Raw genomic sequence first — 13068 nt, 5'->3', positions numbered from 1 at the left:
AAGAAGGCTGAACCATGAACTTTGAGAGGGATCAGAGAAGGACAGCAGAGATTAGGTGTTCGAGTGCTCATTTCTACCGGTCTTCAGTTCCAAGGATAGGTTACACGCGCCCCATGAGCACTGCAAGGCAGACTCAGAACCAGAGGATTACAAGAACAACGCAGAGATTTCTGCTTGATAGGAAGCGATCTTTCTAATTCAGCATGGAATAAGCGACCTCTAGAGATACTGAGCTCCCCATCAAAGGAGGTGTTCAAGCGTAACTGGACATTCATGTCACAGGAATGTTGTGGAGAACACCCACTTACTGATGGGATGTTTAATCCGAGGGACTTAAAAAAAAATTCAACTCTCCCCAAGCCTCTGAAATAACAGCACACCTCAATCCAGTGGCTGGAAAGGTTAAGTGCCTGCCCAGCAAGATGTGAGTGTCTGCACCTCTTCAAGAAAACTATTTCTGCCTACGTGAAAGACACCAAGTCTCTGAACAGTGTGTAACAATGTCTTGCCTATCAACACGGCCATGCTTGCAGGCACTGCCCACAACCATTCGATCACATGAGACATATTAAAATAAAAAGACACATTTGTAAACCCTTTGCCTAAAGAGAGACGGCACAGACAGACAGACAAATCTTTGGCTGGATTTTGTCATAAAGGTGACTCCTTGCACAGGTCAGCTGAACTTCATGACAGTAGTCTATATTATTTAGGAAACTCTAGCTTAGGCTTCACCCAGATCTTAATACCAAGCAGGCTTAATAAAAATCATGAAGAGAAATGAGAAGCAAATAAGAATAACCCCATTTGTATCAAACTGATTTTATTAAAGAGTAATTTAAAGATATTAGGCTCAGCAAAGCATTACATAATTGAATCTATCCCCCCCCCCCATATAAACGGCAGACTTCTCATTTACACTAACGAGAGGCAAACTTATGTACAGGACATTTTTATAGCTTCCTTCAAGGATAGTAGGAAGATGGTGGGACTCAGTGGCCTGGGCCAGGCTCCACCAGGTGTCAGCTGAAAGAAGCTGGCTATGGCTCCCGACCTGCGTGAGCTTCCTCTTCATGCCTGGGATCCTCAGACGACAAAGCAGGAGTGTGTGTGAGACATGAAGTGCAGTTTAATGGACACAGATGGATACCTTGTCCCTGTTGGTTTGGAAAATGCCTAGTAAACTTCAGAGGAAAGTCAGCATCTGACCAAAGAGCCCTGGCAGGGAGTAAACTTGGCCTTGCTTTTAATAGCCATGAGCACAAAGGTTGAAGTTTTGCTATCTCACAACCCGACGGGGGCTAACATTTCACTTGAAAAAGAAAAGCTAGAAACAAAATATTTCCACTGCCTGTTTGCCCCATATTGTCCATTAGCTAATATGAGCTTTCATTGAGACCTCCTCTCTAAGCCTGGCACTCTGACAGTTGATGGGAAAAGGCCATTCTGTCATGTCATACACAATACTGATGGTTATGGAGAGCTCAGACTGGGAATCTCTCCATCCTCTAGTCTAAAGGCTGGAATGAATGGGCAGGACACACAAGGAGTGGCTAGATGGGGCAGAGATTCTGTCTGTCACTCCTCACAGGACCAGTGTACAGACTTGGAAACATTATCAAATGTCAGTTCATACTTGATGTCCCAGGCGAATGTTCCAAAATATATTTTAAATTAGAAAAATATAAAAATCAGTGTACCTGCTGGCTTGATGTGACTAAAAAGTTTATGGTTTTTAATGATCAAATATGAAACATACAGACTAAAGCAGCCTTGATTTTTCTGCAGTAAAAATTGTGAGTATTTAGAAAATAGGAAAATCTATCTTTCTCTTTTCTTTTGGTGCTAAGGGGAGAGGGTCCGTACATATGAGGCCAGCACTCTACCAACTGAGCTATACCCCGGGCCTGCACAAAGCATCTCCATTACAAAGTATTCCCAGACAATAAATTCTATACAAGGGACTTTATTGGTGTTAAAAATCTTAAGAAAACTGAACTATCTTAGAAGATTCATCCATCCATCTACCCATCCCTCCATGAAGTTAACTTTTGTCCTAATAAATGGCCCTTTCAAAATATTATCTTCTTAGGAGCCACAGAGCTAGGTACAAAGCTGACGGATGCCCCCCCAGATGTTTGGCAAAGATCTGTTTACTGACCTTGCCGGTTGGTATTGTGATCCCCCTGGCTGGAATGGGAAAATGGGGAAAAGGGGGACCAGAGAACTGTTGATACATTTAAAGGTATTCTACAAAGCATACAAAACCAGGACTTAAATTCCACAGTATATATTTGCTTAGATACTGTATTGTTTTCTGCCTGGGTAATGTTTGCAGCATCAGAGCGCTCAGCTCAGCTGATAGCACAGCACCTGACAGAAGAATACTGTTGCTGTGCATGTCCTGTGGCATGACTGAAATCCACAGCATTGAGAGGCTGCCTAGGAAAACTGACTTAGACACCATCCCGTGGAGAATCAAGGCTCCCCTTACACCAATGTGCAAATTCAGACCTCTGCCTTGAATTATTTTTAATATTATATATATATAAAATATATATATATATAATATATAATATATATATTATTACACACACACACACACACACACACACACACACACACACACACACACACGTGTGGGCATGTGCTTGTCCTGGCACACATGTGGAGGTTTAGAGGCTAACTAGTGGGAGTTGGTTCTTTCCTTCCACTCTCTGGGTTCCAAGGACAGAACTCGGGTCCTCAGACTTGAGGACAGTAAGTGCCCTCACCCAATGAACCATGTCTTGGGCTCCAGCCCTTCTGTCTTCCACAGAACGGGATCCTCTTTACCAGACAAAAAGACAAAATAACACTTGGCTCAGCAGTGGCGGCCATTTGAATGTTTGCTTTTCAAGGTCCAACCATCATCACTTCCTCACAGTTCTAGCCATCCAAGGTCCCCTAAATGGGATACAAATCCCAGGTCAGAGCCGCCGCAGGAATGATGCTTACAAGGAGACTAGGAACTGTCTTACAAGGAACTAGGAATTCAATTTTCGCATGGTAAAAACAAAAGCTGAATGCTTCCAGACTGTTGAAGTGGAGTGTGACAGGAATCACCAATATACGGAGCACTTTCAAAGGTTTAAGGTGCCTTGTGCCTGTGTGACAAACTGGAGGAAGGAACCGTGACAGGATGGAGCCTCACACTCTAGCCTCCAGCCTTCCAAGGTCCCCACACAAACAGAGGCTGCAGGGCCAGCTCCAAGTCTTTTAGTACTCCGCTACCAGCCAGTGACACTTGGCCCTACACTTTCATGATGACCAGAACAAGCACCTCTTGCCTCCATAGTAAGTATCATCCCCACTCTTCCCTGTGCCCGAGGAGCAATCCAAACGGTAGTGGGGATTTGTTGTCAATTAAACAAACAACCACCCCTGACAGTTGAGAGGAAAACTGCTCAAACTCAAGGTTATTACCTTCCTAAGCATGGAACCACTTTAAGCCTAAACCAATCTGACAAGTGACACAGAGAAAGGATTTGCTTCTTTGGTGAGTTCAAAAAGGGCCTGAGTTAATGATGTTTCTTAAACATCATTAAATCAGGCAACAAAGAGGATGCCTCTCTTTTATAGTGGCTTGCTCTCATCCCCTGTTCTCAGGCATCTACACACCGGAAAGCTATACTATGAAGAAGAGCCTTTCTGTTTCGCACGAAAAATCTAATTATGTAAACTCCTGCATATGGAACCAATTTAACCACTAAAACCAAGAGGCAGCAGGGAAGTATTTAATATGATTCCGGGCCAGTTTCTTTTCTTTTCTTTCTTTCTTTCTTTCTTTCTTTCTTTCTTTCTTTCTTTCTTTCTTTCTTTCTTTCTTAAGAGGCAGCAGGGAAGTATTTAATATGATTCCGGGCCAGTTTCTTTTCTTTCCTTCTTTCTTTCTTTCTTTCTTTCTTTCTTTCTTTCTTTCTTTCTTTCTTTCTTTCTTCCTTCCTTCCTTCCTTCCTTCCTTCCTTCTTTCCTTTCTTTCTTTCTTTCTTTCTCCTTTAAATCTGATATGGAAACATTTACAGCATTCCTTGTTTTCCCACAAACTATTTTTCTTCAGTTAAATTTTGTACCAAAGTAAGTCAATCCTGTGAAAACACAAGATTGTAGGTAGAGATGCTGGAACTGAAACATCCTAATTGTCATCGCCACCTGCCCCCCTACACACACACACACACACACACCCAGGGCTTGAGTTTTAAGGGAAACTTCACTGCCAGAAAGTATAAGCAACATCCCCCCCCTTCTCTATGACAACACTATCAATCTAGGACGCCAGAGGATGCTCCCAAGAAGGGTTTGTGGGTGTGTGGGTGGGGGGTGTTTGGGGGGAGAACCCGAGGATCTCAGGGTTTTATCACAGGGAGGATTTGGCTAGAACTTCACTTGGTACTCGACCTATAAAAACCAAAAGCCAACTTACTAAAAAAAAAAAAAAAAGCCTCAAATAACATCATCAAAAGATATTTCCTTAATGTTTGAGGGTTTTACTGTTCAGTAGGAAGAAAGGCAATTAAAAAGAAGTCTCCTCAGATTCTCACCTTTCTCCCAATCAACTCGAATGTAAACAGGATGGATGGGGACCATCGCCAGGCTGACACTTCCCAAACAGCAATTTCTTTCTCTTTTAATTTAAGGAGGTGAGGGAACTTTTCACTTAACCGGTTTAATGAGAGGAAGCAATACCGAGGTTTTCTTTTGGGGAGGGCAAACAGATTTTCTTTTACATAATAAGAAACCTCAACACCTTTCCTTCCCCAATAATTTCACACAATTAAGATCGCGGGCAGCTCTTCCCTCTTTCGCTATATCAGTCACATATTATAAAAGTGATTCTCACTTCCCGCCAGTGGTAGGGGAAAGGCACTAAATTTGCCGTGAGCGCATCCTACAGAAAGATTTCATCGCACACACCGCCAGCTCATCTCGGCGTCCCGAATGCTTCGACCTGTTAATAATTAATAAAAGATGCCACCCAATCTCCAGTGAAAAACACGGTGATCTGAAAGTAAACCCTGCACAGATATGGCACGGGTGTCCATCCTGGATGGCAACAATAAAATAATCCCAAATCTAGCAAACTGTTCAACGAGCACCAAGTCTCCCGCGCTGGAGGGCAAAACCCCCTCAAGACCTTCCGGGTGCACATAGTTGTTACCCCTGAGAACAGCCGTCACTGTGCCAGACAGATGGAGCTTTAAATCCCCAAGCTGGGCGCCTGGGCCTGTGCATTGCTAGGACAGATTATCCGCCCGCGAGGACCCAGCAGGCTCACGATCGCGCAGAGTGCTTCGGGCTGAGTCTTTCCAGGGCCATCTGCAATGGTCAAAGTGTGTGTCTCTGTTTCTCCCTGCGGCACAAACAACTTCCTGCGCACCTCCAAACTTTGTCTCTATCACAAACTTCCCTGACTTGCCTGGGCTTCTTCCCGCCTCACCTTGGGGCACCTGAAGCCAGCCGTCCTGGCAAACTATTTTTCTCTTTCCTTTCCACCGGACTACTGCCCAGCTCTAGATACTACTAGATCCTGGAGGAAGGCCCGGGGCGCAGAGGCTTGACCGCGGCTAACCTATGCCGGTAGGCCCTCGCCGCAGTCTAATCTCGACCTCGGCCCGCCAATCCCGTAGACTGATCCGGTTGTCTCTCTACGTCCATGCACAAACCTAAGTGTCTAGTTGGGGCGCGCTGCGGCCGGGTTTGCGGCCGAGGGCGTCTTGGCACGTTCCGGGCGCGGGGCTGGCTCGGGCCCGCGCGCTTTCGGAAGTGGCGGCGTCCAGGGGACGCAGCGCTCAGCTGCTGCACTTCCCCAACCCGCTGGCCGCCCCGGAGCTCTGGCGCTCCGAGCTGCGGAGGGTGGGGTAGCCTTGCGGAGCTCGAACGCCAGGCCTGGAACGCTAACCAGTCCCGGCGATGACACCACCAGCGTTAGCAAGCAGGGCCCGGCCTGGCCGCCGCTCCTCCCCCCCCACAGGCCAGAGTTGTCCCGGGGTGCGGGCCCTCGGGACTCAGTGTGGACGTCCCCAGCTTCCTCCGGGTTGCCAGACCCTCCTGGCGCGTCCCAAGCTCTGCGACTCTGGGCAAACTTTCTTTGGGGAGCCCCGCCGGGTGCTAGGCGCACCCAGGCGAGTGACAGCGGCTAAGGAGACGCCAGAGGGGCGATCCGGCCCGTGCGTCTAGCTCCCCCGACCCGAGGCAGGCCGATCCCTCCTCTGGGGCTCCAGCGGCGACGCAGCGGTGGCCCCGGTGGCCCCGTTGGGTTCGAGTAGCTGCCCCCAGGCTGTACGTGCGCTCGGGCAGGCGCGCCCACCCCTCCCCCTGCGTGCCCTCCTCCCCGCCCCCCGGAGCCGCTAGTCCACCCGAGTCTCCGCGGGCCACCCGGAGCTCACCTTTCATCGCTGCGATCACAAAATACATCCTTTACGCCGCGGTGCGGAGAGCGCAGGGAGAGCCGACCGTCCGACCCCGGAGCCCCCTCTCGCCGCCGCCGCCCGAGCCACAGCAGCAGCTGCCGCAGCTGCCCGCCCGCCGAGAGCCATCCCGAGCCATAAGAGGCTCCATGTGACCGGCTGACATCACGGCCGCCGCTCTGTTTACACCGCGCCCCTCCGCTTCCTCCCGGGGCGGGAGCGAGAGGCAGGAGGCGGGTGCGCCCGGGCGCCGCGCCCCGCCCCCGCGGGCAGGTGACCGCGAGCGGCCCACCCCGACACGGTGCTGCCCTCCTGCGTTCCCGGGGGCCCGCACCGGGGTCCCTAACCACCTCCTCAGATGCCGAACACCTGTGGCGGCCCGGAAGCTCTCTGCCAAGCGTCTGATCACTTTCCACACGCCCACCCCCTCAGCTAAGCACCCTGACGCTATTCTACAGTCCATCCCGGAATCGTTCTCGGTGACAAAAGCACCTGATGGTTGGCCCCAAAGAAGCTTTTGGTTTGGGGGAGCTTCAGTCTCCCTCATATCCCAGAGCATCCCAGCCCCCACGCCCCGCATTGACACCGGTCCTGAGGAGGAGAAAGCTCCCCTAAGTCTTTCAGGACTCACCCAGCTCACAGCATCCAAGGTCTTGGTTCCCTGCTGCCCACTACGGCAGCATCCCATATTGAAGACCACCTGTACTTGGAAGACTGGAAAACGATGTCTGTCTGTTAAATGAGCTCCTGGTGCCAGGCAATTTGAGCCGCTCATTTTCAGGCTCATCCTATCCAGAACTCTCCAGAAAACCCATCTCCAAGTGGAAAGGGCGCTACTTTTCTAACCTCAAAGATGAGACATTGTATTTTAAACAGAAACTACAACAAACAACACCGTTAACCACACAATTCAATTTACAACTGAGATTTAATTCCCTCCAACATTTGAAACTTTTTTTTTTAAACTGGATTTATGGAAACGAAAATCATGGCTTTATTTCTGTCCCCAGATGAATCTCTACGATGAATTTCAAGACTACTTACCAGGAGTCTGCTTTACTTAAAATGTTGGCAAGCATGCCTACAGTATTGAGCACAAGAGGGGAAAAAAAAATCTAAGTCAAGTTTGCTTATTTACTGTTGTTCTTTAGAGACATCCCTCCCCCTTCCTGATAATCAAAGCGGAAGGATTCTAATATTTCTCTTTCCATGTAACCAAGCTACCTCTGACCCTGTATTGGGCCCATAATTTAGAACACATGCAGACATCCAGCCCTGTAACAAACAAAGATTCAGATCTGCCCACTTCCCACCCTCCCAATCCCATTTCAAGGAAAAATGAAGTTTTCCAAACATTTACACAGTGCTGGGACTGGAATGGTCAGAAAACTTCACTGTCTTTCAGTCAAGCTATAGCCTTACAAAAATGTTTGATTAGACACATCCATCCCCAAGTAGGTTTTTTTCCCTTTAGATTTTTTTTTAAATACAACCACAAAAAAATAAGAAAAAGCAAGATAAGAATGTGAATCTAGGACCTACCCATGTTAACTCAGCTGTCCAGCCATAGTGAAGTGGACAAGGATTACAAAGGAAATCAGCCATACCCACTGTAATGTTTACAATTATGAAATTAAATCACACCATGTTCCCATGATGCAACTCCATCTCCCAATGAGGCAACGCCCCATTCTTTAAATTTGGTTCTGGGTTTTCCTTGTGCTAATAATGTTCAAAGAGGAGTGCCACCAGACTAGTCTACCATTGGGCTCTGGGTGCATTTTTCTTTCCTTTGTATTGTTAAAGAAGGAAAATATAATCATAGAGAGCATGCTCATGTGTTCCGTGCAATGCCAGTGCATCTTGATAGACAACTGAGAATTCACCATGGATCCTGCTTTAGATAAGAATGCTTTGAAAACAACCAAATCCATTAGCTCCAGCCTGCCTGCTAGACATCTGACTCCAAGGTAAATAGTCTTACATCACTAGTAATCGGTTATTTCCAGGACATTTCAAATGAAATGGGTAATGAGGAATGACATGTGAGGTGACATGGACTCCCACCATTGCAAATAGGCTGATCTTTCCTCCTATAGAGAGGTCCTCAATAGAAACAGAATCTCATCATACTTATTTGAAAGATTTACAAATCCATTCAACAAAGACATTTTCAGGATAATGTAATCCTGACCTTGCCCTTTGGAAATATATTGCTCTCACATCCTACAACCAATGAGCAGCAGAATTCAGATATGAAGTCCTAACTTCCCTGGGTGGTTAGATGCTATTAGTAATACATGCCTCTATTGCATATCATTAGCTTTTAACCTAGGGGAGATAATTGTTCTTCATAGTAACAGCTTTTATGAAACTTTTGTAAATAAAAATGAGAGACTTTTTTTAAACAGATGGCCTATAGAATAAATATTCTATGAAATTATAGGTCTTTGGCCAAACAAATCAGCCAGGAATGAATGGCTATATATCTTCCTTCAAGAAAATAAAATTGGAACTACAAATGATTCATTCTTTATAAAATTTCACACACTAAATTAAAATACCATCATATATAGACACAGTACAATATTAAAACATTACAAGTATACAGGAGTAATTGGATTTTATTAAATAAATGCAGTGGAGTACCTACTATGGGGAAAATAGCTTTAAAAAATACATTCTTTGCATTCTTTTAAACAAGTGGTCTGAAAGGGGGAAGAAAAAGAAATTATTACTTACATGAAGGCAATTCCATAGGATGGGAATTCTTTCCTGCTAATTGGAGAGTGTTACAAATGAACCCTCAAACATTTGTGTTGGATAATCTTAGGAAAAGGGTCAAAATGGACTACAGACCCATGCAATTAATCTCAGAGTTTACAGATGGTCACAGACTCTCATGGCGTCCCATTGTGCTTCATCACACTGGATCTGGTAGTTGGGAGGAAGTGGAGCCTGGGGCACTTCTGCAGGGATCTACTGGAATATGACCAGGAAGTTGCCAATTTCTCTTTCAGAGGTCAAGAAAATGATTTGGCCTCCACTCCACAGGGCCAGTTCATCACTCTAGAGACTCATGGCTGCCCCAGCTGCTGTGATAGCAATGGACAAGGACTTGGCCCTAAACAAGTCATTGATACTACTCCCTGTAAGGTTCAAAGAAAATTGTAGAATGAGAGTGGAAAAAATATAAGACAGGGAACAGGACAGTGAAGTCCCATTCTCTTACCACCAAACATCCAACATAAACATGAACTCACAGCAGCTGCAATTACTTGCAATGGGCCTACTCAAGATATGGCTTTTCAGCAGTCAGCCATGGGTGTGGAAGAGCTTAAGAGAGGGGGGAAATCACTGTCTTTAGTTATATACCCACTGGTGAACATGCCAAAACCTAATGGATAATTCTGATCGGAAGGCCACACAGATGGCCTTGGCCAAACCCTGAGGGACACAAACAAAAGAAAAAGATGGAGTGTGGGAGATTAGTAGGGATGGGAAGGGAAAGGAAGACAGGCAGGGGAAGAGGAGAGATGAGAGATGGTGTGACAAGAGCAAGCAGAGTGTATTATATACATGTATGAAATCATCAAATAAAAAATTTAATTAAAAAATGATCCTTAGCTTTCTGAGATTTGGATTTTTACCACACAGAGATCTAATCATATGGTATATCATGCCCAAGCGTGCAAATAAGGCTTTTGGGGAGAACAGCAAACTAGTAGGTTGAGGAATTTGCCCCAACTCTCCAAGATCCCAGAACAAGATGATTTCAACACTTGCTGATGCATGTGAATAAGAATACTTTGGTCTCCTCTCCTCTCCTCTCTCCTCCTCCTCCTCCTTTCCTTTCTCTCTCTCTCTCTCTCTCTCTCTCTCTCTCTCTCTCTCTCTCTCTCTGTCTCTCTCTGTCTCTCTGTCTCTCTCTCAGCTTGATAATTCAATTCATTTCATTTTAACTGAACAGGGGAGGTTACCTAAAGGTTAATGCAGTCCTATACACCTGTTTCAGCTGGATCCTTGGCCACTCTGCAGTGGATTCTTCAGGAGCTGGACTATTCTGGCCAAAACAGAGCCATAGGATCAGCTTTCTGAAAGACCCACAGGGCCAGCAAGACTACACAGGAAGCTACAGAGAAGGTACCTATTGCCCTACTTAGATCAATGCCTTGCCAAATTGTGACTCTAGAAGGCTTCGGGTCTCACAAAATAGCATTTTATGAATAATATTGGAGAGATCCAGAATCAAAGGTAAGAAAGGGAATCCTTGATTTATCTTATTTATGAGTGTTAAGAGGAGAGGATGACCCTTTTAACACAGCTTGTCTGTCTTGTTCACAATTTTAAGGCCAAAGTAGTGAAGCATTTAAATATACATGAGTGTATGCAAATACATTGTCCAGGAAATCTGGTGAAACACAGTGTTAGAGTGGCAAAAGATGCCCTCAGTTTTACACACACACAGACACAGACAGACACAGACACAGACACAGACACAGACACAGACACACACACACACACACACACACACACACACACACACACACTTCTGTTAACTGACCACAATTACCAACTATTTCATGCCTAAAACTGTATTCCAGAATGCAAAGACAAGAAGGCAATTACTTTGATTTTGAGTTTACCAATGAGATGACCTTTGCTCTAAAACCCTACAGAAGTCAGTCATTTCTCTGAGTAAAGCTGCACTTTTCTGCAGGAGCCCAGTATCTGGGTGACCATGTCCACTAGCACTGGATGGATGGTTATGGACCACTCCTGTGTCTATTAGCGGAATAGATCATTGAGGTGGGTGGTTTGACTGAAACCAGGCAGTGCTTCATAGACTTTGGGATTTCTAGAGCCAAATATTTCATATGGCTATTAGGAAACTCAGAGATTTGGCCTGTGTTTTGTAACCATTACAATGAGGAAAAGGTTGAAGTTCACTGGCAGGCAGAGATGACCAGCCTCCACAGACAACGTAGGCAGCAGGTGCTTCACCACACATACAGCTGCTAAGGCAGTGAGCAAGGAGAAGTAAACTAGAGACAAGAAGGCCTGTGTTCCATTAAGTTCCCAGGGGTGTCTTCACTACACATCTAACACTGGAAGAATAAGCCATGCATGAAACCCCATCTTCCTTCCTTCCTTCCTTCCTTCCTTCCTTCCTTCCTTCCTTCCTTCCTTTCTTCCTTTTTGAGGGTTAGCATACAAAGCCATGGGTTTTGTTGTGATGTTTGTACACACAAGCCACCGTACTTCGTTCTCAATGGTCCACTTCTCCCACTGTTCTCCTTTGGTACCCTTGCCCATCTTTGGCTGTTTGCCTTCCTTCCCCTAAGTAGACCCCTCTATTTTCTTACTACATATAGTCTGTCTGTCTATCTCTTTGTCTCTGTCTTTCTCTGTGTGTGTGTCTGTCTCTCTCAATACAGGGATTTTAAGAGGGCTAAGGACATAGTGTTATATGCATTGCTTGCATCTTTCTGTGAGACCTCTGACAAGTCATTTCACCTCCCAGGACCAAGGTCTGTCCCTTGTGGAATGTGGGAGTAATGAGATATCAGAGGTCTTTATTGTCACAGCCATTCATGTTCGGGGAGCACCATTATTCCTTTCTCTGTGTTGAACTTTTTCTCCTCACTTCTCTGAGGAGCCTGATTCACTTCCTAACTCTGTCTTATGGCAGAAAGTGCTTTGGCAGTCAATGGAGAAGTTGGACTCAAAACCAGCCTCCATCCTACTCACCAGTTGAATGATCTTAAGCAAAGCTCTGTTTCATCACATGTGAAGTAAGGACAGAAGAGTCCTGCATGGTCATAAGGCACATTCAATATAAAGAAAGGTCAGAGCGCTAACACTTAGGACAGAACCATTTACCTCCACCCTACTAATCCCTGTATGTTTTCAAGGTCTGATCACTTATTTGTCCCTCTTAAAGACTTATTTTTGACTGGACTCTCAGAAGTAGAAGTTCTCAGTGAGGGCAGCCCTTGGAAATCTGTTCCTGGCATTTTCTTTGTCTTCCTTCATCCTCTTGGCTAAAAATCTAGCATATTCTGGGTCTTCTTTACTTTTTTTTAGTGCATTGTTTCTTCAGAGCCAAGAATTGGGGTTTGTGTTGCAGGACATGTGGAGTAACAGGACACTAAATCTTTGCTCTGTTGGTCCTGGCCTTCTTACCTTTTTTGTTTAATGGCTTTCTGACATTAGTGGACATCATCTTCTGTAGAGAGACTGAAAAGCTTTCAGATTCTGCTAGCTCTTTTGAGCCCCAGCCAACAAGGCACAGTAGTATCTATCAGTTCCAGAATATACTTCTCCTCTTTCTTTTTTCTTTCTTTTCTTCTCCTTTCTCCTCTCTCTCTCTCTCTCTCTCTCTCTCTCTCTCTCTCTCTCTCTCTCTGTTTCTGAGACTAACCAAGTCGAGAACATTCAGATTGTATTCACAATGCATCTTGAACAGACCTGTTCTTCCTTTCTCCGGTTCTCCTTGGTCTATAGTAAGAATGCCCTTTACTCAACAGCAGGCACATGCTGCTGTTGATCAAGACACCCTGCCTCATGGGCAAACCTTGTTTGTTGTCCCCCACGACTGATCACACCACACACCCTTTCT

The 13068-nt window shown here is 45.7% G+C and overlaps 1 protein-coding gene across 1 annotated transcript in view; it reads right to left on the bottom strand.

Moving 5' to 3' along the window:
• Window positions 1–6674, bottom strand: part of LOC118587334 (nuclear receptor ROR-alpha) — a 92549-nt gene extending 85875 nt beyond the window's left edge. Inside the window, exon 1 of the mRNA XM_036193245.1 lies at window positions 6426–6674. Within this exon, the coding sequence (XP_036049138.1) occupies window positions 6426–6453 (28 nt within the window). The 5' untranslated portion in view covers window positions 6454–6674. The remainder of the gene's footprint in view (window positions 1–6425) is intronic.
• Window positions 6675–13068: the final 6394 nt, after the last annotated feature.

This window comes from Onychomys torridus, chromosome 7, assembly GCF_903995425.1.
Source record: "Onychomys torridus chromosome 7, mOncTor1.1, whole genome shotgun sequence".
NCBI classification, from domain to species: Eukaryota; Metazoa; Chordata; class Mammalia; order Rodentia; family Cricetidae; genus Onychomys; species Onychomys torridus.
Note: the sequence above shows the minus strand (reverse complement) of the source record. Positions and strands in the feature narration are given on the sequence as shown.